Source organism: Plectropomus leopardus, chromosome 3 (assembly GCF_008729295.1).
Source record: "Plectropomus leopardus isolate mb chromosome 3, YSFRI_Pleo_2.0, whole genome shotgun sequence".
In the NCBI taxonomy this organism is placed as follows: Eukaryota; Metazoa; Chordata; class Actinopteri; order Perciformes; family Serranidae; genus Plectropomus; species Plectropomus leopardus.
This window is the reverse complement of record NC_056465.1, coordinates 35395835-35422821: the sequence shown is the minus strand read 5'-3', so window position 1 is coordinate 35422821 and position 26987 is coordinate 35395835. Positions and strand designations below refer to the sequence as shown.

General features: G+C 36.9%; 3 protein-coding genes across 3 annotated transcripts; 2 read left to right on the top strand and 1 right to left on the bottom strand.

Annotated features, from left to right (window-relative positions):
* The first annotated feature begins 112 nt into the window (after positions 1-112).
* magoh (mago homolog, exon junction complex subunit) lies at positions 113-3116 on the top strand. Its single transcript, XM_042483714.1, has 5 exons — positions 113-307; positions 628-686; positions 1402-1512; positions 2016-2098; positions 2900-3116. The coding sequence occupies exons 1-5, from the start codon at positions 124-126 to the stop codon at positions 2997-2999; spliced, it is 537 nt and encodes a 178-aa protein (XP_042339648.1). The 5' UTR covers positions 113-123; the 3' UTR covers positions 3000-3116.
* Positions 3117-3259: 143 nt separating this feature from the next.
* Positions 3260-10044, bottom strand: cpt2 (carnitine palmitoyltransferase 2). Its single transcript, XM_042483713.1, has 5 exons — positions 9552-10044; positions 8334-8414; positions 8123-8229; positions 6262-7566; positions 3260-4967 (listed from the first exon to the last, which is right to left on the bottom strand). The coding sequence occupies exons 1-5, from the start codon at positions 9722-9724 to the stop codon at positions 4639-4641; spliced, it is 1995 nt and encodes a 664-aa protein (XP_042339647.1). The 5' UTR covers positions 9725-10044; the 3' UTR covers positions 3260-4638.
* A 1334-nt stretch (positions 10045-11378) lies between these two features.
* On the top strand, positions 11379-22377 carry LOC121941336 (sterol carrier protein 2-like). Its single transcript, XM_042484114.1, has 5 exons — positions 11379-11408; positions 15111-15206; positions 19374-19503; positions 19734-19813; positions 21721-22377. Exons 1-5 carry the CDS (start codon positions 11379-11381, stop codon positions 21814-21816), a joined length of 432 nt encoding a protein of 143 aa, XP_042340048.1. The 3' UTR covers positions 21817-22377.
* The last annotated feature ends 4610 nt before the right edge of the window (positions 22378-26987 follow it).

Genomic DNA, 26987 nt, shown 5'->3' with positions numbered 1-26987 from the left:
GTGGAAATAATGGGTCTAAAATGTATGAATTAACTTTTACGTGTCATCCGCAGTGCAGTAAAAGCTTCCTGAAAGACAAATTTCGGGGCTTAAGAACCCTTTAAACCTTGTGACCCTCCACGCATGCGCACACGGACAGCGAGTCTCCGGTCGCTCCTGCTAGCTGAGTTTTGTCCCGCAGAGTTCAGCAGAAAAAGAGCGTATTGTCGATTAAATATGTCAACAAGTGACTTTTATTTGAGATATTATGTCGGGCACAAGGGGAAGTTTGGACACGAGTTCCTGGAGTTTGAATTCAGACCTGACGGTGAGTAAAGTTTGGCGGTAAAACAAATGTGTTAGCTTTTCTAAGCTAACGCTGCTTGCTACCCGGTAATGACTAACAGGCCGCAGCGGAGCCGAAACGAGCTGCGAGCGCCAAACTACCTCCCGGTTTCCACCGGATTATACATGAGAATAGTTCATATTTAGCCTTATTCAGTACTGTAGAAATGTTAATTATGAATGTAGCGATGTTTTAAGTAACATCTCCTGAAGGTTTAACCGTCATGTGGCCCGTAGACGCGGTAAAAAGTCATGAATAAAGTGATGCATTGTTTCACGTTTCCTCTGTACATTTTCTTTCAGGTAAACTGAGATACGCAAACAACAGCAACTACAAGAATGATGTCATGATCAGGAAAGAGGTAACACGTGCTTATAAGAAGTATATAATGATATACTAGTAAAAGTTACTCAAACTTTTGTTGTCCAATAATACTGGATAATTGCACTGTTAACACATTTCTGACCATATATATATTATATTGTATATTATACAGTATTGCTGCTTTGAGTATTTTAGTCTTTTATGTATCTAGGGGGTGTTATCATGCATTAACCCTTAGAGTCTGCTGTAATATTACACACATCCTCAAAATGTGCTTTTTGAAAATCAACCAAAATCATTAATATTATTATTAATATTATTTTCCACTTTCATTGAGTAGCATCAGTCCTAATAATAAATATCAAATATTCATTCATTTTCAGCATTTTAACCATGAAAGTGCCAGGTTTTGTCATGATGCCACTTCAATATACTACATGCAAATAGATTTTTCGATGATCACAGTCTGGGATGTGTCAGTGATTTGCAGCAACACTGATTGTGACAGTGCATCTAGTGGAAAAACACACATTTTCACCATGTGCCAAATATGGGGAAAATGACATGGTCATGATAAAAATGGGAAAAAATGCCAATTCCATTTCAAAAGCCCAAATTGACACCTAAGTAATAATAAAATGTATGTTTTAACACTTTCACTGCTGTGGGGGAAAAATGCAGTTTGAATGGGTTTCAAAGGCACTTTTTTTTCTTTTGCACTAATCTGATCCATCGTTGTTCTGCCATCTCAGGCATACGTACACAAAAGTGTGATGGAGGAGCTGAAGAGGATCATCGACGACAGTGAGATCACCAAGGAAGACGATGCTCTGTGGCCGCCTCCTGACAGAGTTGGCAGACAGGTGTGTGGCTCAGTTCACTGCCAGTGGTGTGATTATTTTGCGTGTTTACCCACTTTCTCTCCAGTTCTCTAACTTTTCTTTGTGTCTGGACACTCACATGATCAACCCCTCATGGGCCCAAAAATTCCAGTATGTTAACCATCATCCAGCAGCACAACGCATAAATGCTATCGGGGCATAAACACAGAAATTAAGAGGCAAAAAAGACGTAAACCTTGCACTTTTAACGCTTCGAGAGATGTCTCACAACAACAAAATAAACACAAAGCATGACCACAATCCCCTGAGTTCAAGACACAATACTTAAATTCAAACAAGACAAAAATCTGCACGAATCTGTCCCAAACACGACTTGATTCACTTCACAGACCAACAGTCTGCAGTCCAAACGAGCCCATTAATGTATATTTTTTTAGATCACAGATCTGTCAGGTCACTGATTCTGATGGCGCTGCAGTTAATCAGTAAATTAACAGGCCTGTTCTTTGTCCTGATTTTCACAGGAACTGGAGATCGTCATTGGAGACGAGCACATTTCATTCACAACTTCCAAAATTGGCTCCCTGATTGACGTCAACCAGTCGAAGTGAGTACTTTATCCAGAAATTTGCAAAGTATAAACTTCCTCTTTACTGCCTAAAAGCTGAAGACACTGATTCGAGCTGCATGCACAGCTGGCTAATTAAAGGCCGGTTTTCACTCCCAAAGACAAACACTGATACTCGTAAACACACAGTAGTATAAAGAGCAGCGAAAACATGGAAATTGTTACTAATGTTGACCTCATTAGCACAGAAAAAAGTTTTAAAAGCAAGAAGGGAAACTTCTTTGGGCAACATAGCTGTAAGATGCTATGCATATGGGGATTTGTAGTTTTTCCTGGTATGTTGAGTCATCACTGTAAATCTTATTTGTAAATATTAATGTAATATGTTATATGTTTGCCAGTTGTGTTGACAAATGTTTGTGTTTTTAACCCTTTGAAACCTGAGAAAATTGGCTGGATTTCTTTCAAAAATATGGAAGTCAATTAGCAACTGAAGAAGATATGAACAAAAAATAACTAAAGTGAAAAGCACAAGAAAATTACCTTAAAATTAAACTAAAAAACTAAACCACAAAAAAAAAAAAAAAACAAGGTAATAACCTAAAAAAATGCTTAAAAAATAATAATATCTTTATAAAAAAGTGTACATATATAAATGTGACTTATATGTTTTTTGGACATTTTCCCTAGTTTTAAAAAAATCTAAATCAACTAATTTCTTACAATGGCAGAACAGTTGTTGCAAAGTTGCTAATTTTTTCCCTGTATTTTCAAATATAGCAAACAAATTTATCTGTCAGTGACAAACGGACCTCACTTGAAACCTGCTCTGTGTTTCAGGGACCCTGAAGGCCTCCGCGTGTTTTACTACCTGGTGCAGGACCTGAAATGTCTCGTCTTCAGTCTCATCGGCCTTCACTTCAAGATCAAGCCCATCTAAAATCTGTGGATTTTGCTCGTTTTAATTGCGTTAGCTAATGTTTCTGTTGTTGAACTACCGCATTTGTACATTTGCTTTTGGTGGAACTTTTTTATTTTAAATAAAGGGTGAGAAAAAGATTTAGCTTGTCAAAACTAGTCTTAATACCACTATTTCAAGTAGCTTAAATTAGAGTTGTATACTCTTATATTGTAATTTCGAGAAATCATTTTTTCTTCTGTAAAACAGCACAAATATTAAAAAAAATATTGGAGCAAATGTAATTAAATTAAGTTTAATTGCCAAATACATTCAAACACAATAAGGCTGAAAATGACAAACAGTGATGATGATTTAAATAGAAGTTCTTACAGTGAAAATTGTGCTGCTAAATTCACATTTTGATAAGGCACAATCTGACTAATCTGTATCACAGAGCTCTACGTCTGATGCATAAATATGACCAGTGCTCCGAAACCTTTTAACCTGTAACTGCATTATGTAAACCTACGACAAAAAAACACATCAGGCAACGGACCGATGAGGCGGATCGAAAGCCAGTAGACTGAGTCAGTTTCAGTAGAAAGCTTCATTTTCTTTCCCCAGTATTTTATGTTCTATAATGTTTTATTACACATAAATATCATGACTTGTGTCTCCCATCGAGGGCTAACACATGATATTTTGTTGAGCCATGTCACATTAGTTTTTACATCTACAGTTATATCCAAACCCACCTGTTAAATATCACACTTTAGGGTCCAACTCACGTTCCCAACCATTTAAATGCTAAAAAATAGATTTAAGCACCGTGTTTCTCCTTGTGTCACTTACGTGGTTTAAAAAATATATTTATGTCACTTTTTTGAAGACCATCTTTTCCAAAGCCTTTCCTATAATTTCACCTTTAATTTTAAGGTTTATATTTAATCCTTTAACTATATTGTTGACGTTGCACTTAAGTCTTGCACTGCTCTATCTTAAGTTTAAATTGACTAATTTTTCAGTTTTTTGGTATTTTATTTATGCAAGGTTCCCAAACATTTTTCCCCGTGGAGTTTCAAAGCTTTCCATAACTTCTCGATAATATTTTAACCCATTATCATGTCTTTATTCAAGTATTTTAAAGGGGTAGGCCTGAAAACGTGCTCTTCTGAGGTATTTGTGAATAAACAAACTGCTAGTTTTTACTATCTTTCCTTCAGACATTCCCACCACCAACCGGCTGCGTTTGCCGAAACACTGGATGGCAGAAACAAGTATTTTGCAAAACGTCAAGGCTGCGTCTTTTTGTGAGACAGAAAACCAAAGATCCAAATACATCACATTTCGCATATTATACGACATGTTTTGGGATTTTTATAAACAATACCCAAAATAATGTTTATTCAAAGTGTTTATGAAACTTTCTGTTGCTGCCTAAACATTTCCAGGCCTAATGTCATAACTTTTCCAGGAAGTTAATGACTTTGGAACTGTTTTATGTTATTTTTTAATCATTCATTGTTTTTTTTTCTTACGCCTGCTTGTCTTTTCTTTGCCACGCTGGTTTGGATGAGCACTATACAAATAATCTAAATAATAAGAATTATCATCTATTATTCTATGCACGGTTGGTCGGAGATTTTTTGTTTCTGTGTTGATGACAAACCCTTGTTTCTTAGCTGAGCGCCTTTCCCTCCAGGACGGTAAAAATGTCGTCTAAGGACTTGTGGACACACTGCAGGAACTCGTGGACGTTGCGGGCCGGGTAACTGGACACGTTGCAGCCGATCCAGTCGTCGTGGACACCGTAGCCGACGCCGAACCCGTCGGGCACCACCGGGGCGAAGCCGCCGAGGCTCACGGCCGCACTGGTGAGGGTGCTGGTGGACAGGATGTTGTGGTTGATGGCGGCGTAGGCGGCGTCCGTGTACAGGCTGTGCAGAGCCTGACCCTTTGAGCTGGCCAGGTACCGCAGCGCGAACAGGTGACGGTCAAAACCTTGACCTGGTGGCAGAAATAAAACCAGAGGTCAGAACAGAAGAACAAAGAGTGTGTGTGTTTTGAGGGAATGTTTTTCTCCGGTTCAATAATCTGTTAAACATCATTCCTCCTTTTGTTTTCTGACCACTTTTATTTGTTTATAGATCTTTAACTCTTTAAAACCTGGAGTCAGTTTTGTGGCTGTTGTCAGACAGTTTTAAATGCATTTTAACATCTGAAACCAGTGCAAATTTTCAAAAAGTTTTAAACTTAAATTGTATCTTACTTTTCTTTAATTTATTTCATTTTGTTTTATTTTATTTGTTTTAACTCAGATGTGTTTTTACTTTTTTAAAAAAAATCTTATTTTGTTGGTTTTACTCGTGTGTTATCTTTTATTGATCTATTTATCTTATTTGATTCTGTTTTTAGTTTTTGTCTATTTTATCTATTATCATCTATTAATAGTCCCATTTTTGTATTATTTTAACATTTTTATCAGTTCTGACTTACTTACGTCTGTATCACTGATTGGTTTATTTTTAATTTTAATTATTATTTTTTGAGGTTTTATTCTTAGTTTTAATGGATTGGTGACTTTTATAGACGGTTGTGTGGTTTCTGTGGTACCTGTCAGCTGTACTTTGCACTTTGTGCAGCACATTGTGCTTCCAGCTGGAATGAAACGTGCAATATAAATAATGTTTTATCAGCTTGCTCTGTTTAGACAGACCTGTACGATTTGATCACTTTCAGAGTCATGATTTAGTCCCCTGACCTAACAAATGTCATTTTAACTCAGAGCTGTGTAACATCTTTCTGTGGTTACCGTCACGTGTCATACAGATCTGGGGGACACAGGAGTGACCCCGTGTTTTGAGTCTTTTCTGAATCTCTCCCCTGTTCACTTAATATTATATTAGCTAATGCAGACAAGATAACTACATCAAACAATCATGTTGCACGCACAAGATAAAAATATATATAATGTAATCTTTCAGGACCTTCTGGATTCAATAATGAGCAATTATCTGACAATAAAATACATTATTATTGTTTATCTTTTTTATTTGGTGTTGCTGTTATTCTGTGTTATCCTTTGGTTGATTTAGGAAAAGCAAAAAAATAAGCCTTAGGCTTCAGCCTATTATTTTTATTTACTGATATATATTACTGATACTGATTTATTTTTTTGTTACTGATACAAAAAAAGTGAAATAATCTGTTTCTCATGGTGCATGTTTAGAAGTTTTTAAAAAATCAGGGCATTCTTCCTGTTAAGAATATTTCATTGCAGATCGATTTGTGTCGTACTCACCCATCGCTGCTTCTCTGGTGAGCTGCCCGTGATATTTGGAGCATTCGTGGAGCATGCCCTGCAGCTGCTCCACGCTGTGCTGACCTGGCTGCAAAACAAAGGCGCGTGAGCATCGCTCTGTGTGCACGGTGGCTGGCCGGATGGTTTCAGTGCGGCCGTGCTTGAACGCCGCCGTGCTGCAGGACTCGTACGTGGCCACGGTCTGTCCGTGCTGCCTCAGGAAACCCATCTGAAAAGCCAGCTGTGCGATCGCATCTGGACTCAGCTTGCTCTTCTTCAGCTGGTTCTTCCCGCCTTTCTTGAACTCCATGGCATCGATGGTGAGTTTGGACACAGCAGAGTCAAAGTTCTCCTTGGCTTTTTGGACGCTGTTCTCCAGCTCGCCGTCCAGTTTGAACTGCAGCCTGCGCACGGCGGAGGCTGAGTCCACGGCGGCGGGAGCAGAGCCCGGGTGCACCAGTGGCTGCTCCGTTGTGTCTTTGAAGATCTCGTTCTGAAAGCGAAGCACAGCCACGCCGTCGCCCCACGAGTGCTCAAAGTTGATAGCTGCCTCTCCGTCTTTGGCTATAATGATGCTGAAGGACTTGTCGTACCAGCGATTGCAGCCGTCGCCGTGCAGCATGTTGTGGGAGATGTGGATGTGGTCCTTCATGGTCTCATCGTCCAGACTGAGACAGAAAAGGGCGCTGTCCACAATCTTTAAGTCCTCTGCGTTTCCAGCAGATATCAGCTTGTCCCTGCATCCGGCCCAAACGTCCCTGTTCTCGCTGGTGAGGAGCCCGAGAGGAAAAGCAGGCGCCGGCGTCGGATCCGACAAGATGTAGTTCAGGTGGGACTGGATCTCTGCGGGCTTCACCAAATTCCCATCCCGGTCCACAACGTCAAACACATACACGTTGCCTTTCCTCATAACCAGGAGATGTCTCGCTTTCTCGTCAGTGAGGAGCTCATCTCTCCCCTTTTTGGGAATCCGAGTTGAGTTGAAAAGGCGAAAGTACTGAGACATGTCCAGGGGGTAGGCGTTCACCATGTACGCTCCGTACCAGGACAGTGAGGACGGGACCCAGCGGATGAACTTCTTGAAGCCGTCTGTGTCGCTCTTTGCCGGGTTGAGGTGGAAAACCTCCGGCTCCAGTAACCCGGCGCGCAGCGTTTTCATGAAGCGCACTGCCGAACACACCATGTTGGTCGCGCGCACCAGCTGGTCGTTGTACTCCGCCTTAGGGTCGGGGTTGAAGGACATGAATGGGTTAAAGTTCAGCACCACGGAGTCACGAGCAGAGAGATACATGTCAAACCACGGTCCTGAAAGAAAGAGAAATATCATTAGTGACTGTATGAATTTGAAATGCTAAATATCAGGGTGCTAATCCTCACCGACAACATAATCAGTGGATGTCTGAAGCTTTCGCTGTTGCCAAAAGTTGATTTTGTGTAAATGGAATTATTAATGGAACAGTGCTCCACACAGACCTGAAAATAGCTAAACTTGAAAATAAATAAATATATAATTATTATTAACCTTGTTTGTATAGCACCTTTTGCACAAGAAATGTAGCCCAACATGTTTTACAAGAAAAAAATGACATGCACCAAGTACTTCACATAATAAAACCTGCATGTAAAAATAAAATAATATCAGAATAGAATACGACAAATGCATCTTCACATTGATAAAACCCACGTGAAAAAAACTATAAAAGTATGATGAAATAAGGATAAAATTTAACGCATAACATGAGATGGAAAATAAAATAAATAAAATGAAACCAATTGACATTATTAATAAAAATAAGGCTAAAAACAGAGTGTATAAAATTGAGGAAAAAACAGCATTTTAAAGGAAAAAAAGCACATTTACCTGAGATGTAGCTTGTGTGCTTGTTGTTTTTGTCCTGCGTTACCAGTTCCTCATGCAGCTGTTTTCCCACACCGCTCTGGAAATCTTGTGCGTGTTTCTCTGTTGTTCTATAGATTCAAAGTTACGATTGTTGCAGGTGAGACTCAAATTATTCACACTGGTCAGTTTCACATAATTAAAGTAAAAGGTTGTTTTTGTTGTGAGATCTTACCTGAACTGGTCATCATTCAACAGAGGCCTCTGGGCAGCTAAATACCTCCTGATAGAGTCCTCCAGCTTTGGTATGGGGAGCCTAAATGTTCAAAAACACCACCGAAGAAAAAATGCAGCTTTTCAACAGTCCAGTAAAAGTTGGAAGATGTTGCAGCAGCTTTTGTAACCTCTGAGTATTTTGTGTTTTTGTTGTTCATAAATCACTGTGTTTCTACCTCATACTCAATAACCAGCCTGTGGAAAAGTAAAGCATTTGAAGTACACAGGCACAATTATTGATCAGACCTTAACTTTTAATGAAAACTGTAAGATGAGAAATATTCAGCACTTGACTTTAATTTCAGTCACAATGCTGCGGAGCTTTGGTTTTAGCCAGCACAAACTTAAAAACAAAAACAAGAGTCTGGTTTAAAGATATGTATCACTTAACAGTACAAAGAGCAAAAACAGGCTCTGAAATCGTCAGCGCTGCAGAGACAGTGACGGGCAAATCACAGAAACAAGTCTGGAATATATTTGACAAAGCTGTATGCAGCAGGGCCAAACACATAACAATGTGGATTACACATGTAGTAGGTAGGTAGATATTTGCATTGCACTTTTCATACACACAAAATTATAACACAAAATGCTTCATACAATAGAACCAGAAGTCCCCCCCTACACACGCCATCTAGTAAAACAGACTAAAAAAACATAAATAATTAGTAATAATAATAATAATAATAATAACACTCTGAATAGTAAGTAAAGGGTCAATGAAAAGATAACAGTATTAAAGTATATAAATAAATAAAAATGTTAAAAATAGTAAAATGATATACTATCCAGTAAAACACACTAAACAGTTAATAAGCAAATAAATACATATTTTTTGCTAATAATAATAATTTATAATAATAATAGGACTAAAAAGTTAGGTCTTGAGCCTTTAAAAAAATAAAGTAAAATAATTATTATTATTATCATACAGACAGACATCACGCAGTCACCGCCCTCTAGTGGTCCTGGATATAAAATCATTTGTGCACTTTCACCCACATTCATCTCAAACCTTAGTGGGTCACCTTCTTTGATTTATAACACCTTGATAGACGCACCTGACATTTCCAGGGCGGTTTTATATTTAATACTAGATTCATAAAAAGCCGAAGTTATGTCAAACGAAAGCTGCATGTCGGTGATAATAACGTGCACACCTGTCCTCCAGACTCACCTGGGTAAACTCTTCTGGTAATGCATGGATGGGACCACACTTTGGTGCAGATACTCGGCTGAGCCTTTCTTGCTGCTGTAGTTTCTCGTATCGATCCCCGCAGCTGCGGACCTCAGGTGAATCCCGGACTTCCTCAGAGAGGAGACGCACTGCATCGACAGCAGACTGGCCATGGTGTTAGCTAAGCAACTCAAAGACCTGCCGTGTCGACGTGAAGCTCACAGGTTAAAGCGAAAAAACAGAAACTGAAGAAACAGACAGCCGAGTCACCCGCCGCTGCCGCCCGACGACAGCTAACCGACGTTAGCATGTAGCATTAGCTGCCCCACTGCCTTAAATGACTCTTTTGTTTCTAAATCAGTTTAACACCTGAGCGAAGTTTAGCTGACAGAAACACGGTCCTCGCTCATCAAATTCACTCACAAGCTGCTGCAAACGCGGTTAAACGTTACGTTAGAGGGAATAACTATTTACTGAATTCACAACAGGAAGTTTAACCGGCAAAACCGGTGACGTGACTCCCCCCTCCCCTCTTTAAAAATAAAATACATCGAGAAAAAAGGATAACAAATTAGAAAATAAATTATATTTAATGAACCAGGAATCCTACAATAAATACAAAAATATTATTATAATAATAATATAATATTAAAAACATAATATTGAAATTCGTATCTGTCTGAGAAGCACAAATAAAATATAACATATATATATATATATATATATATATATATATATATATATATATACATACATACATACATACATACATATACACATACACATTACACATACATGCATACATACATACATACATACATACATGCATACATACATGCATACATAGATCTATCATAAAATATAAACAATAAAAATATAATACCGGTATAAAATTTACTTACAATAGGCAGACTGAACCCTTATAAAGATCTTTATGTGTCTGAGTTGTAAAAAAATAGAATAAGATGTTTTTTAATAAAATAATGAATTTGTAAATAAATTTAAGTGCATGAATTGTAATTAACAAAAATAAACAATAAATACTGTTTACAAGTGTATAAGATAGCATTTATATAAGTGGTAAAAATAAAGCATAATATCTAAAATAAAAGAATATTATATAAGAGAAGAAATTAAAGTGCATAACTTGCAAATAATAAACAATATAATAAATAGATTATAAACAAATTGCATGCTGAACACTGATAAAAAACCCTTATGTGTCTGAGTTGTAAAAAATAAAATATAACATTAAAATGAAATATTATTTTGGAAATAAATTAAATTGTATGAATGGTAAATAATAAAAATAATAATAAATAATATTTACAACCAACAACAACATGGGTTGAACACAGTATTAAAATAAAATAACTAACATAAAAAATAACAAATAAGAAAACAAATTAAAGTGGATAAACTGGAAATAATACATTTACTAATAAAACCATAAAATACATTAATATAAAAAAAATCTTAATTTAAACTGAAAGTTAGTTACTGATTTATGATTTTTAATTATTTTAATTTTACACCTGTCAGTAGTCTTTTTTTTCAGATTTTAAACTCATATATTATAGGAATTTGCCACTAAAAGATAAATTCATTACAATAAGCATTCAAAGTGGCTGTATTTTGAGAAATTTGGCTTTGTGTATGTAATATTATGAGAAATGCCTTAATTAGTACATGACTTTTTTTCTGTAGTTACCTGGAGAGGTGTTGCAGAGTGAGAGTTGAGCTCAGGTTAGTTCTCAAAATATTGATTTAACTCAGCCTTAAATACACAACAGTTAAGTTATACAAACAACATAATTTTAAGCATTCATGGCTCAGACTGATGAGTCTGACGTCCGTGTGAGCGTTACCATCATTATATTAAATAAGATAAGCTTTTATTGATCTCCAGAGGGGAAATTCAGGTGTGGCAGTGGACACAAATGAGCGCCTGGATGTGACAATCTGGTGTCTGAATGAGCTGCTCATCTGCCGCAGATCACCATGGAGAGGATGAGAGGGGTCATTAAAGATGGCTCTGATTTTGTCCTTCATTTTCCTCTCTGCCATATGAGTAACACTAATGACTTCTCACATCTGAAACACTTTCCTGTGTGTGGGTGTGTGTGTGTCGTCCCTCTCCACAGACGTGAGCTGAAAGAGTGGGTCATAAATATCATCACCGCTGTGATTATTTTTCTGTAATAACTATAGAGTTATTTGAGGACACTACGGAGGAGATTTTGGGGCCTTGAACTGACCTTAGTTCAGGGGTGTGGGTGATAAACAAGCTCAATTTTATGCTTTTTTTAAATGCAAACAACTTACAGCCTACAGGCCAATCTGGCCCTCAATAGGGTACCAGGTGCCCCAAACCATTTTTTTAAATTCCCAGTATATATAAGTGATTTACACTGAGAGTTGTTTTTGTACTTTCGGTATACATGAGGTGCCAGAGTACGTAAAACAGCATCATAGCAGCACATGCTAGCTAAGCCCTATAATGTCCTAAAAATCCTAGAAACATCCAAAAGTCCTAGCAATGTCCTGAAATCCTCAAATGTCTAAAATCCTGTAATGTCCTTAAATATCCAAGAATCTGAGAAACGTCCTTAAAATCCTAGAAATGTCCTAAAACCCTGGAAACACCCCCAAATCCTGGAAACATGTATAGGGCTGCTGTGACTGGCCCCTGGCCTCCTGTCATTTTGTAAAAGTGGCCCCAAAGCAAAACAAGTTATAGTATTGTATAGTATGTATAGCATTTTTAAAAATGGACATTCATAAGCTCAGTATTTAGCATTCACAACACTTTGATGCACTGTGCAGAAAAAGTTGAAATTTTAGCTCATTCGCTGTGAATGGCTAATTTCTTAATATTTCTTGATGAGGTCTTGTGGCCAGCAGAGTGCAGTGTTCTCCCGATTACTAACCGTTTTGGCCCTAACTCCTCAAAGCTGTGTGGTCTGACCTCAAACCCCACACATCCACTGCAGAGAGAGGACCACACGGATTCTTATAACAGCAGGACCAGGTCCACATGGCAGCTGAGGGACTGATGAGATTTTCTGATGTTTGCCTCGACTCTGTGTACATGAATGTACTGCAGAGCCTGCAGCAGCAGACAGATAACAGTATGCTGCACACTGATATTATCTCTCGGTGTGGTTGTATCATATCCAGCAGTTATTACAGCTGCTGTATCTTCTAATTAATCCATTTCAAATTAAAACTGTACTGAGCCTCTGTTGAGGAGGCAACTGGCAAAGCTAGTGTGCACGTTATCCTTTATCCTTTATGCTTATCTCAATGACATTTTACGATGAAATATTTTGGGAACATGTTGCTATAAATTTATAGTTACATGTTATTTGACTGTAATGCAGGATTTATGTGATTGTACATGCTTTAGTCAGCGATGCTTATTCAAAACTTAAACCAGGATGAGTATGTAAACCTCATATTACAGCACATGAAGTACAATTAACAAACAAGGCATATACACTATACCATATAACAATGGATATCTAAGTACTAAAGAAGTGTTGAAGAACTGTTTGGCATTTGGCAAATTAGCAAATTAGAAATTAAATTAAAAAAATAGAAAAAAAAAAGAAAAAAAAAACCAGAAAGTATGCACCCCCGTCCCCCAAACAAACAGAAACAAAACAAAAAGCAAGTAAAATAAAAAAATAAAATAAAAATAAAAAAAATAAAAATAATTTTGAATTTACATTTCTCTCTACCTTCTCTCTCTTTCTAAAATACCTAATAACACATACTGGCAAGTCTATATAATAATAATGATAATAATACGAACTAATAATAATAATAATAATATTAATAATATTAATAATAATAATAATAATAATAATAATCTGAGCTCTCTGACATCGACACGTCGAGTCTGAAGATCGGTGTCAGAGAGGAAAAACGCGGAAGTGCAGTCAGCAAACAGTGAGCTAGCTTAAACTCCTCCGGTGTGTCCGTGAAACCTGCGACAGTCTGTTTATTTAACGTTATAACAAAATGCCTGAAATACACACACCAAGGTAAGAACACCGAGCATTGTCCAGCATCACCGTGACACGCTGAGTGACACGTTTTTTATAATTCATTGAGATCTCGGGGTGTTTACCGGGTAGTTATCAGTTAGCTCAGAAATGTGAAATAAACAGCTGCTGAAACATTTAACGTGTTTGTTTGAGTCTCTCGTGAACCTCAGCTTTGATACATTATTACACGGTAACAATGTAACCGTCCGTTTATTACGACATAATAAGCACATAAGCTAATTATGTCATTTTAACAGCCGTAATACTGTGACTCTTCAGGGACTCTGTTATTCTGACCTATATTTTACCATATAACTCATATTAAAACTTCAAATAATAGACTGTAATTTACTTAAATCACTGAACTCAGCACTCTTATATTTGGGACGGGGATTTCTTCCACACAGAAGTGTTTGTTAGCAAAGATGGGGAAATCCAATTAAATTATTTATTAATATTTGATAATTGGATATTTAATAATGTATTTATTTTTAAACATATGCAAATTGGTGTTATCTTGTATTTATTTAAAAAATATGGCAAAGTAGGAAATGAGCAACAAAAGAAAAGAAATCTGTGAAAAGTAAGAAAATAAAAGTAAAGTAAGTGAATTAACGGAAATTTTCCAAAACACCTGAAAAAAAAAAAAAAAATGCAATACACGAAAAAAAAAACAAAAAAAAAAAATTCAAAAACAATAATAATTCTGTTAAATAATCAATAAATAATCACAATTGTATTCTGGCTCACGGTTTTATGGAGTCTACCACTGTCTTTTTTCTTCTACTTGTATCAGTAAATAATCACAGTCTGGGCTCATTTTGCTCATTTTTTCTTTTAGAGTTCATATTTGTACTTTTATATGCCTCTTATTTTGCTTTTTTTATTTCTCTATTTATTTGAATTCGTTTCTGTCTTGGTCATGCTGCATTATTCTGATAAAATCAAGTAATTTTAAAAAAGGCACGTGTAAATGGGCACATTTTGAGCAAGAAAAATCCAACACCTGAATTTATCCTCTGGGGATCAAACAAGGCTTCTGGCCGTTTCATCTTATCTCACACTTTAATGAAAATCTACCGCCATCGTCCTTTAAGAGCCGTTTCTGGACTGCCACCACAGTTGGCGTTTTGCTGCTTTGTTGTGCAGCGCCGGCGTCTCTCTGCTGGCGGACAGGTGATGGTTTAGATAAGTGCACAGACCGCGAGCCAGTCTTGATGCACCTTAATCTGTTTGTGAAAGTGATAATAGAGCAGGTTGTCATGTTGTGTGTTACCTCAGAGGCGACTGGTGGCCGTTAAATTCACACATTTTTCATTTGAAATTGACAAGCGTGTGAACATACTGAGACTCAGGAGATCCAACATGATAGAATAAGTCTGCACCTCCTACAAGAAAATGACTATTAATGTGAAAACGAGTCTTTGGCAAACGTGTATTTCTGCTCCATGTTATCCTTCACTTTTTTTTCTGTTACTTATTACTTTTTCATGCATTTGCCTTCAAGGATTTCAAAAGCCCATCCAGCACCAGTGCTAGTGACGGACTGGAGGGGTTCAAGGCTCATGCTGTGTTCCAGGAAATCAACAAGAAGCTCCAGGAGGTGATTCCATGACTTACTTTTTTAAGGCTGTGCGATATGGCCAAAAAATAATCATTTGTGATGGTTTTAGGCTTTATCGAGATACACGCTTATATATCGCTGTACTTTGAAATCTCCGTTTTTAACTGTTGTACTACTTAAATACTAAAATAAATACTACTATTTTTACTAAATAAACCCCACAGTTCCAAAAAGCTAAATGATGTAGTCCACTGTCATAGTCATGTTAAATAAAATACTGTATAATAAATTAAATAAAGCCCTGTTATATACATTAGTTTAAAAAACACTGTTATAATAAATAAAAAAAACAACTAGTCTTTATGGACAAAGTTAAATAAGTTACTGTTAAAAAAAGTTAAATAAAGTACTGTTATAACAAAGTTAAGTAAAGTACTGTTATAATATAAGTTAAATAAAGTTACTATTTATAATAACATTAAATAAAGTACTGTCATAACCAAAGTTAAATAAATAGTGCTGTTGTAATAAATGTAATAAAAGTTAAAAAAAAAGCATGTGCTATAATAAAACTTCGATAAAGCACTGTTATAATAAAGTAATAATAAAGCAGTCCTTTTACAAAATTCTATAAAGTATTGTTATAATATTGTTAAATAAAGTACTGTGATAATAATGTTTAATAAAGTACCGTTATAATAATGTTAAATAAATGTACTGTTATTAAAATAATGTTAAATAAAGTACTGTTTTAATAATGTTAAAATAAAGTACTGTGATAATAATGTTTAATATAAAGTACCGTTATAATAATGTTAAAAAATAAAGTACTGTTATATAAATGTTAAATAAAGTACATTTTTGATAAAATAAAGCCCTACTTACAACAGGAAACTACATTCATAATCCCAGATCTTTGGACAATATTATTTTCACTTATTCAGGCACTTTTGAGCGAAGGCAGCTCTGTAGTCGTGTTTTAGTGCATCTGTAGTATAAATGCAGGTTTTTTCGTAAGCATATCATATCCATCTCATATACAGTATTTATGACTTGAGTCAAGCAGCCCCAATCTGTACCATGTAACACGCCCTCCGTCCTTCGACGTTTGATTCGTATGAGAAAAAAAAAACTTGACGGAGAAAGTTTGGAACAACAGAAAGTCTGTGCCACACGGGCAACATGTGTCTTTATCGTCATGGTGGCACATTTGGACCGCTTCCCACAAAACCGTTATTTCATGCCACAAAAATCATTTCGAGCTTATGTTGACCCCCAATCAGGACAAATGGTTTCCTCAAAACAAAAGTCAGTTGTTTTTAAGCAGTTACCTTTGTGTGACTCAATCATCGCAGATTCATCTTGAGGCCCGCCGGCCAGAGCTGTCTATGTAATGAATTTGATTTGTCATCAGTAAGAGCAACGGCAGAGCGCTCAGGACACTCGCCTTTCTGCACGGACACGGTTTACTGTGACGTCTCTCTGCAAATATTGATGGACATACAGATTTAACATTTTATCCTTCAATCTGTCCTCCCCGCTTTTGTATTTTTTATATTGACTTAAATGCTGAGGGGGAAGTAGATTTGTTTTTTATGTTTCTGCTGATAAATTAACCCTCTGAAACCTGAGCAAATTGGACTTGATGTCCCTCAAAAAAGACAACAAGGCAATGAAAAACATGAGCACCAGAGAAATATGACCTAATTAAAAATTGTAATAAGAAAGGTAAAATGTTGAAGAATTTAACAGAAAATTAACAACACAAATAAAGAGAAAAGGGAAATAAAGCAAAAAATTAAAAAATTTAAAAATAATTTTCTAAATCTTGACATTTCTTGTCAAATAGCGTATTTACCCTTTTCACATAAATATTTAAATAAAATAAAAACAAAACAAAACAAAACAAAATAAAATAAAACGCCCGTTTGTTTAGTTTTTAAAGACTTGTGACGAGTGTCTGAAGGCAGCACACAACACTGATGCGTAGGACCAGGTTTCAAAGGGTTAATCTTTTGTTATTTTATATAAAATCAGCTGTAGAGTGAACTCCATAAACACTGTTTATAATACAAAAAAGAGTCACTTTAGCCGAATGAAAGAGTGACAGATTTAAACATGTTGGTCTTTATTGCCGGCAGTTTTTAAAGCTTCCCGTCAAGTTTTTCTTATAAACAAAGTTTTTCTGTTTATGTTTATTGTTTGTCACCAAGCACATTGTGTGTGTCCCTGAGGTTTCAACATGTTTTTCATAACACATTTTCAGTCATTTTGTTTGTTATTTTTTACCATTTCAAGCCTTCATAGTTTTTAGATCTGTTTTTCTCAGCTCTGTAAGTGGTGATAAAGTCTCCAGAGTGCATCTGATATCTTGGGTGGTCTTTGGTTCTAAAACACTCTTTTATGTGCAATACTTTTTATTTGTACTTATTAGAAGTTAAGACATTTAGCTTTGTATTCCCATTTCTCTTTTTGTTTTTGCTGCGTTTAGGAAAAAACATTTTACAATGAAATGGGGACAAAAATCATCACACATGAATGAAACTGGGTTTATTGAACCCCACAGGAGTCTCAGCTTTCCATTTATAACCAATTTGAAGATGGTTTGGAGACCCCAGTGTGCAAAAATGTTCAAATATAAGTAACACAATTTGTACTGCGTGCAAAGAAAACTTTGTTTTTTTACCCAAACTGCGTTGGATTAAGAAAAAAGAAGGAGACTTGTGGGTACGTATAGAGTCCATTTTCATCTAGATATCTTGAGGTGACAAGCTAACATGGCTCATAGTACCAGTGGATTCCTGAGGATTTCTACTTTCATTTGATATCTTAACTTTTCGCCCCAAAGCTCAGCCCGCCGCAGCCTCTCAAAAGACAGTAATGTCAGCCGAGGACACGGCCGTCCCGGCGGAGTGGAAGAGGCTAATCCTTCTCTGAAAGCTGGGTTTCATTTTTTATCCCGAGCGTTCGCTGCAGAAACTTTCCTTGGATGCTTTGTAGGATTTTCTGTAGTTTCTGACACACTCTGAGCTGCCTCTCTGTCGCTGTGGCCGCTCCCTAATTTTGGCCCCCTGTAGCTCTAGCTGGTTGACTGTGGTTGAGTTCACCACAGAAAACCACGACGCTGTGACATACAGAGAGCTTTCCTTTGCAGCAAAGTCATTACACTTTGAGGCGACCTCTAGATCGAGTGTGTCCAGGTAGAGTGTGCGTCCATTTTAAGCTGAGTCCTGGTTCGATTACTTGTGGTCCTTTTCTGCATGTCGTCCCCCCGTCCCACCTATTGCCTAAAGGCAAAAATGGCAAAAATATCATCTTTAAAAGTCCTCACAGTTTGGGGGGAAAATGCAACAAGATATCAATGTAAATGTCATTTTTTTGAAGTCTTGGAATTTCCAGCTCAGTTCCTACAATAAGCCTAAAATATTCTGTGGAAACTAAATAGTTACATTTGATCCCACATCCATCAAAGCAGAAAAACATGACTTGTATAATCATTTTTTTTCTCCATATTTGCCATATGGAAAAAAAAAATGCCATTTCAACTCGTGCACTATCACATTCAATGTTACTGCTAATCATTGACATGCTGTGATAAAAAATCTATTTTGCCTGTAATATATTGAAAAAACAGTTTTTTTTTCTCCATCTAAACAACACACAGTGGCATCAATTCATGACAAAAAATATGGCATTTAACAGGTTAAAATTCTGAAAATTTGTGAATATTTGAGATTTATGATTAGGACCGATGTTGATGAACAAAATAAACTCAGTGAAAGTGGAAAATAATATCAATGTGTAATATTTTTTAAAGCTTGAGTTTGAAAAGCGCATTGGTGCTCAGAGCGATATGAGTGTGTGTAATATTTAAGGGTTAAACTTTGTGTATATTTTCTACATGGACTCAGAATAAGCTCATCAGCACGGCTCTTACACCATCAGCCACTTACACTCCTCTCGACATTCATATATATAATTACTGGGAGAAAAACTGCCGCAGTTCCAACCTTTATGAGGTGTTTTCGTCCTCGGGGTCCTTGAATATGTGCACTGTTAATCACGTATGAAAGAATGGTATTTCTGAGAAGCTCAAACGACGCTGCCAAGAGCTTGTAAATATAAGTGAGGTCGTGGAAACATAATTCACGTTATAATGATGCTGCTGGGCTTACTGTGTGTGAAATGTCTGTGTGCCTTAAACAGGAAGGGGAGCAGTTTGTGAAAAAGATTGGAGGAGTGTTTGCCTTCAAAGTAAAAGACGGTCCAAACGGACAGGAGGCCACCTGGTTTGTGGACGTGAAGAACGGCAAAGGCTGCGTTCACAATGACACAGGTACGAAAACTCGGGAAGCTGTAGTGACATTTAAGCATGTTAATATTCAACCCTGGGTGTTTATGCAGGTTAAAGTTCAAGGTCTGCACATACTGTTTTTCTGCTCAATTAGACTTTTACATTCCTTTTTTTGCTGTTACACCTTCAATTTTTAACTAGTCTCTGAATAAATATGCCTGAGATGCATGCTTGTATGTATGTAACGTATTTTCCTTATCTCTGCCCTGCAGATAAGAAAGCAGATTGCACCATTTCCATGTCAGACACAGACTTGTTGGCCTTGATGACGGGGAAGATGAACCCACAGACTGTGAGTATTCAACCTCAGTGTGGTTTGAGATCAGAAGATAATTATTGTGTGTGTAATAAAAAAAAATCTGTATTTGTACCGAACCTTTCGTACCTAAAATACAGCACAAAGTGCTTTACGTTCGAGTGCCAAAAATTAAAACAACATATAGAAATATTTATGTTTATAAAATGAAAATAAATAAGAAAGATAAGAAATTTAAAAAAAATAGAATAAAACAAGATAAAATAAATATAAAGTACACGGATACCATAACTCTGGAAATAAGTTGCAAACAGGCCAGAGGTGGAAAAAAAGTAAAAAAATAAATATAAGTATCGGTATGTGAAGTGTGTGTCATCTCTCGTCAGAAGTGTGTGGGAGTATTTAGATGGTACTTGTCCCCTCGTGTCCCGTGCAGTGTCGTGGATTTTTCCTGCAGTTTATTTCATGTGTCCTGTCCAAAGATTCTCCTTAAAAGTGGAGCAGGTTAGTTTTCCAGGTGCATGCAGTACTGACGGGATAGTCTGTTAGTGCCTGGGTGAAATTAAGAGGAAACACTGTGCTGCGTCATTATTGGCTGATCGGGCCGTTTTAACGGCCTCAGACTGGAGGCCATAAAGCTGTTTCTGTGTGGAGAAAAAACATACTGCAGACGTCCTGCATGCAGCCTGAACAGGAGAGAAAGCTCACTATTAAATTAAGTTTATTTCATGCCTGACTTCAAAATAAAATCAGATCTGTATGCATAAAATAACAGAAGGCGGATGTTTCAGCCTCAGATATGCAGATACGCTTACAAGATGTTAGAAAAAGTGGAATTATTGTGTTAGTAAATCAAATTCCTCGAAGTCGAACTTACATACCCAGATTATTGGGTCCGAAGTCAAACTATTCTGTCATGTAAACACCTCAGTTGGACTTTAACTGGACTCGACACTCTGCACTTGTTCCTCGTCGCTGTGCTGCAAAATGGGAAAGACGTTAAAAAAAAGCTCTGAGGAAGGACTTGTGTTTTTGATTTTGGTGTAGGTGAGGTAGTATTTTCTATTTATTTCAAATAAAAAAAGACACATCCCCTCCTCTGTACAACTCCGGCATGGAAGCTAAGCCACGTACTGCTGTGGATGCAGCAAAACAAAGTTCATCCGCCTAAAAAAATTAGTACCAGTTTAAGTATTCACTGTGGTTGAATATTGTCTCTTCTTTACCAACACAACAGCTGATGGAGGCAGCGGCAGAGCAGCAGATCCACCGCTCAGTGGAGCACAATGACTGTTTTTCCTCAGTGGAGTTTCATGTTTTTTATATAGAGATGAGATATGAGACCTGAGCCGACTGAAAAAAGTGCTAAAGTATAATAATAATAATAATAATAATAATAATAATAGGTAAGATAAAACATACAAAATCGCTATAATATTAACAGATTCAATATCAGAGACAACAGATCAATAAATGACCAATGAATCAACACTCGACTTTTCTGTATTTTAATTTTAAATGTTTATTTCTAATAATTATTAATATATTTTTCTTAATTTTCTTCACTTTTTTCCCCTTTTTTGGAAAACGGGTGAATGGGTTAATACAAAAGCCAAACTGATCATTTAATTTCTTCTTTTTTTTCATAAACTCTTGAAAAAGTGTTTTTTTTATCTGAGACCTTAATATTCTAAGAATTTATTACCTCCTGCACTCGGCAAACATTCGGTCCTCTGAGTCGACGCGCTCTGAGCCTGTGTGCGCTCTCCTGACATTTCATAAGCTGCTGCTGTGTTTGGCCCACTTTCCCCGGGTCGAGTTAATCTCTCACGGTAACTCTTTAAAACTAGCAGCATGTAGTTCTCTCCAAATCAGACAGAAATGTACTTCAGATTCAGATCTGATGTGTTTTTCTTTTTTTTTTTCACCTCTCTGGTTCGCAGGCCTTTTTCCAGGGCAAGCTGAAGATCACGGGGAACATGGGACTGGCCATGAAGCTCCAGAGCCTGCAGCTGCAGCCGGGCAAAGCCAAGCTGTAGACGGGAGCTCGCCGTAACTGCACCTCTGAACACTGAATAGAGTCACCCACCAAGAATTTAACAGCAGGTCTGGTTTCAGATTTGAAAGGTTTTCATCGCAGGGCTGAACCACTGTAGCGACCTCACTGAGCGAGCGGGGGATTAGTCAGCGGCCCTGCCAATCTAACAGGAGAATAAGATAGATGGACAGATAATTAGTTAACAAAGCCCCTCTCATGATAATACTGTCAGTACACTAAAGTAGAGACAGGTGCTCCCGACTCATACTCTAACCATGTCCACTTTTCAGTCATTTCTGTTGATAAAGAAACCCTTTCTTTGAGTGTATTGTGTTTGGAAGTATATTAAGTAGATCATAATTTTCCGAAATCATGGACAGTCTAAGTGCCTCCTCGTCTCAGACTTACAGCTCGCTCTAAAGGTTTTTAGGCAGCAACATAGAAATGTTTTTTCACTGTGGCTGCTTTCAACAAGAGGGTTGTAATTTTCTGCTGTACTCATCATTGTATGATTCCCTAAAAGATTTCTACTAAATAAATCTGCCTTTGCTGCAGCATCCTTTGGGTGGTCTCCGGTCTGTTTTTCTTGAGCAGTGATTGTTTATAGCACACAGCACTGACTTTATTATTCTAATTATTTCACACAAAAAAGTCAGAGCAGTTTATCTGCGAAATGGCACATAAACTTTAAACAACATGCTGGCTCTGATTTTACACATGAAGCCTTTTTTGACATTTATGATCGAGTTTATTGATGTTAACCCTTTGAAACCTGAGCAAATAGTGCTGTTTTCTTTCGAAAACATGGGAAGAAGGCAATGAGCAACAGAAGAAGAAATGACCCAAAAATTAACAAGAAATTTGTAAAAAGTATTAGAAATTGCCTGAAAATAAAAAAGGTAAAATGCAACTACAAGTAATAAAAAAAAAACAGGGAATGACATGTGTCATAGTCAAAGTGCAAAAAAATTAGATTAATCCTTTAATTTCAATTTGTAATTATGATATTTACAAATATACATTTTCCCTACATTTTCTCATTTTCCTCCCAGACATTTTCTCCCCATGTTCTGTCTCTCAGCATTATAGGTCTTTGAAAATGGAAATGTTTTGAAATTTTGTCCATGAAACTGTGTCCTGTCCTGTTAATCTATAGCAGAAATTATTCTACAAAATGTGGTTATTTTTTACTGAGACATTGCTGCATTTTCTGCAGAAATAATGCCATAGGAAAATTTGTCTTTATTCACGGAGACAGTACTTTGTTCCTGCCAAGACATTGTCACAAAAGCATTTTTTTAAATGGGGACATTGCTTCCTTTCCTGCGGTGATTATGCAACCAAAAGTAGGTATTTTACTTCAGATAGTCTTCCCGAACCACAACCAAGTAGTTTTTGTGTCTAAATCTAACCACGTTAACCATTGTGGAAATGTAAAGTTTTAACATATCCATTGAATAATAACGTACAAATGCAACGTATCCACAACGTCTTTGTAAAAATGCATGCATATATTCTGGCTGTGGGGTTGAACAAATGACAGTAAAGGACTCCTGTTTGAGGTTACATTTATGTAATCTTCCACAATAATGGCCCTCTGTTCAGCCGCGACAGCACTTGGATGTCATTGTGAAGTTGGCCTGCGTATGTTTCCCCCCTTTTTCGGGGACCATCCACTTTTCCAACAGTGCAGCAACCTTGTTCCAGACTGCCACGCTGTAGTTTTTCCTTTGTAAACGCAGGAGCATGGCTCAAAGACAAATCTGTTAACTAGCTCTGACCCAGATTCCACTGCAGCTTTGGCTTGGCTCTCAGTCTCTGACTCTGCGGCTGCAGCCGTGTTATTCCACCGGTCACTGATGACTGCTTTTGTGTATGCACGAGATGTTGTAACTTTTAACATGTTGTGTTTACCCTTAAATTTGATGAGAAATGTTTGGCTACATGCATCAAACCTTTATTAAAAACAGGCTTAACAAGTAGAAGGATGTCTGTCAAACATATATGTAACCGCTGCACAACAAAAACAATGGTTTCCAGAAACATTCAATGCCAACTTTATTTCTGGTGACTGGAGTCACAGTTGCATCACTTTTGTGTTTAAATGTTTCATTTGTAAGTTTTTGCACTGATTATTCTTTGGTGATATTCTTGCATTGAGACTTTGAATTATCTTCTGTGATGTCTCTGCTTGCTCTGTTGTCACCATGACCCTGACCTGATTAAAATGTTTACTTTCTGTGTGTTATGCAACACAGCAGTGATTCGGCCTGCGTATATGTCATTAATGTCCTGGACAATGATTATCTGCTGCAAGATGTGCTGTGTTTCCATGAAGGCCCCTGAGATTTTGTTTGGAGCAAGCAGAAGATGAAGTGGGTAGTTTGGAGGAGACAAACGTCTCTCCACTGATGCAACACAGCAGGAAAATAATATACAGGATCTCTCAGTTTATAGACAACATACAGACTGCATGCTGTGATGTTACATGATGTAATAAATGTCACACTTACGGGATTAACAGGGTTGATTTAACAGCGATGATGAAGAGGGCAGCAGTTGAGAAGCTTTATTGGACACTTTTTACATGACAAACACATTCAGGATGGGATGTGCAGCTTTGTTTCAAGGTCTGATTTTACATGAGAGCTGCCCTTTAACCCTTTGAAACCTGGGGGAATTGACTGCATTTCCTACAAAACATGGGAAGAGGGGCAATGAGCAAAAATTGGCAAGAAATTAATTTAAAAGAAAAAGAAAAGAAAAAAGAAAATTACCTGAATTCAACAAAAAAAAAGAAAGAAGAGTAAAAAGTGGGGAAAAGGTGCTAAAATAATTTTAAAAAATACCAAAATAAATAAATAAATAAATAAATACAGAAATATTTCTGTAGCCTAATCATAAATGTATAATTTTAAATTTGGATTTCTTGATATTTTTTTCTATTTACTGGATCATTTCTAATTTCTTTTTTTTTGCAATTTGCATTTTTTTTAAATCTAGAAATCTAAATTTATAATTACATATTTAAATTGGACTAAAGAAAAAAAAACCCCTCATATTTATATAATTATTTATATCTTAGCACCTTTTCCAAGTCATTTCCTGTTTTTGTTCTTTTACTCTTTTGTTGCTAATGTATTTTATTGATTTCTTGCTGTTTTTGGGTAATTTCTTTTCAGGTTGCTGATTGCTTTTTATCCCATGTTTTGGAGAGAAACAAAACCAACTTGCTCATGTTTTGAAGATTTAAATGCTTGCTCATGGTTCCTGAACGCAGCACAAGAAAAGTCATGTCGACCCTGGTTTCAGAGGGTTAAAGAGCAGAAATCAGTGGAAAAACAAGGATTAGTTTCTAAAAATGCAGAGTGGACCTCAGCTGTGTGCAAAGAGAGCAGGCAACAATATCCCAGCTGCAAGTGATCGGGTCTGTAAACAGAACATTATCATGCTGGAGCTGTTCGACTGTCTGCACCTGAACACAGCAGGGGGGCCAAGGTGTCTTTGTAACAGCTCACATGATCCCTGCTGTGCTGTCTGGTGTTCTGGAAAGTGACACGAAACATAATAACCTGTGCAAAGCTGTGGTAAGATGACTGTGTCGGAGGGGCCATTGCTTTCAGAAAGTTGTCTGAACATGTTCCACTGAAACAGTGGAAAAATATTGAAAACACGTCGCAGTGACCGGAGCCCCTCCGAGGGGAAATCAGCCTGCCAAAAAATATGATGAGTAATAACCAGAGCATGGATCAGGCTGTGTTTTCTCCACTTTCAGGAGGGGATTCAAGGCTACAAACTCTCTCTCTCAGCCTGAAAACAGCAGCTCAGCAGCCATGTGATCAGTGAGTAAGCCTCCCAAAAAACCCCATCACTCTCACTAACCGCAAGGGACCGAGTATCTTCCACCCCGGTGCAAGCATTCAATCACTGCCTTCATTCTTGTCTACGCTCACTGTCTGCAGTTCCAGCACAAATAACTTTAAGAGATTTATATTGTAGAAAAAAAATACTAGAGGTCACTTCTAGAAGATTCACAACATTTCGCTCAGTACTGACAAAGCCCAGATGCACTCGATAACAAAAGCTTCAAACAGATAAATGTAGTAATGAGGGGTGAAGGAGCAAGATTGCAAAGATGTCCCTGAAGTGATCTGAGTGAATCACTCACTTTGTGTTTGTACACTCTGTGAAATTTAACCTTCACATCTCCGCCTCTGATGAGACGAGCATCACAGGTGTCTGTTACATCAGGAGGCCCATAAAGCAGCTTTTCCTCCTTATTTTTTTCATCTGTAGCAAAGACGTCTCTTAACATTTCTCTCATGATTGGTAACAGATTAGTGGTCTTAAACATCCTAAGAAGTACCAGCTGCTTTCTAGGAAATTATTGGAAAAGAAATCAGTAAAATTGTCGGGAAACAAGTGACCCATATAGAGCTGCCAATTTTTTTCCAGTTCAGAAATTGCTGTTATTTAATGCATGTCGGTACATTTTGCTGCTGTTTACTGCCTTAGATCCACAGAAGCAGTAAAACTGGGTATGTAAACCTTTCAGCATATACAAAGGTGACAATGCCTTATTTTTAAGTCTTTTTTATGAAGATTACTAATAGTATAATAATAAAAAAAAGAAATAATACAATAAAAATAAAATAAAATAAAGAAAAAAAAACAAAACGTTTGGAGAACCTTTACAGAATACGAGTGCCTACTAACAAAATGTGTTCTTCTCTCAGATTTGTTGTCCATTTGAACTGGACTGCATTAACCCTTTGAATCCTGGACTGACATCACTTTTCTTTTGCTGTGATCAGATGCCTGTCACAGGTAGGTATTTAAACCTCTGAATCATGCATTCAAGCAAACTGGTACGATTTCTCTTGATCCATGGGGAAAAAGGCAATAAGCATCTTGAAAGTAAAAATCATGCAGTCTGCAAGAAAGTGATGATTTAGAAAATATATATTTAATGTCTTCAACTTTTTTATATTATTTATTTATTTAACCTTTGTAATTTTTTGTTTGTTTGATTGTTTTGCTGATTTTCAGGTCATTTTTTGTACTTTTTTTTGCACATTTCCTGTTTATTTCTATTATTTATTCTATTTAAATAAGCTTTTGGCCTTCTTCACGTTTTTCAAAGAAATCAAGCCAATTTTACCAGGTTCCAAA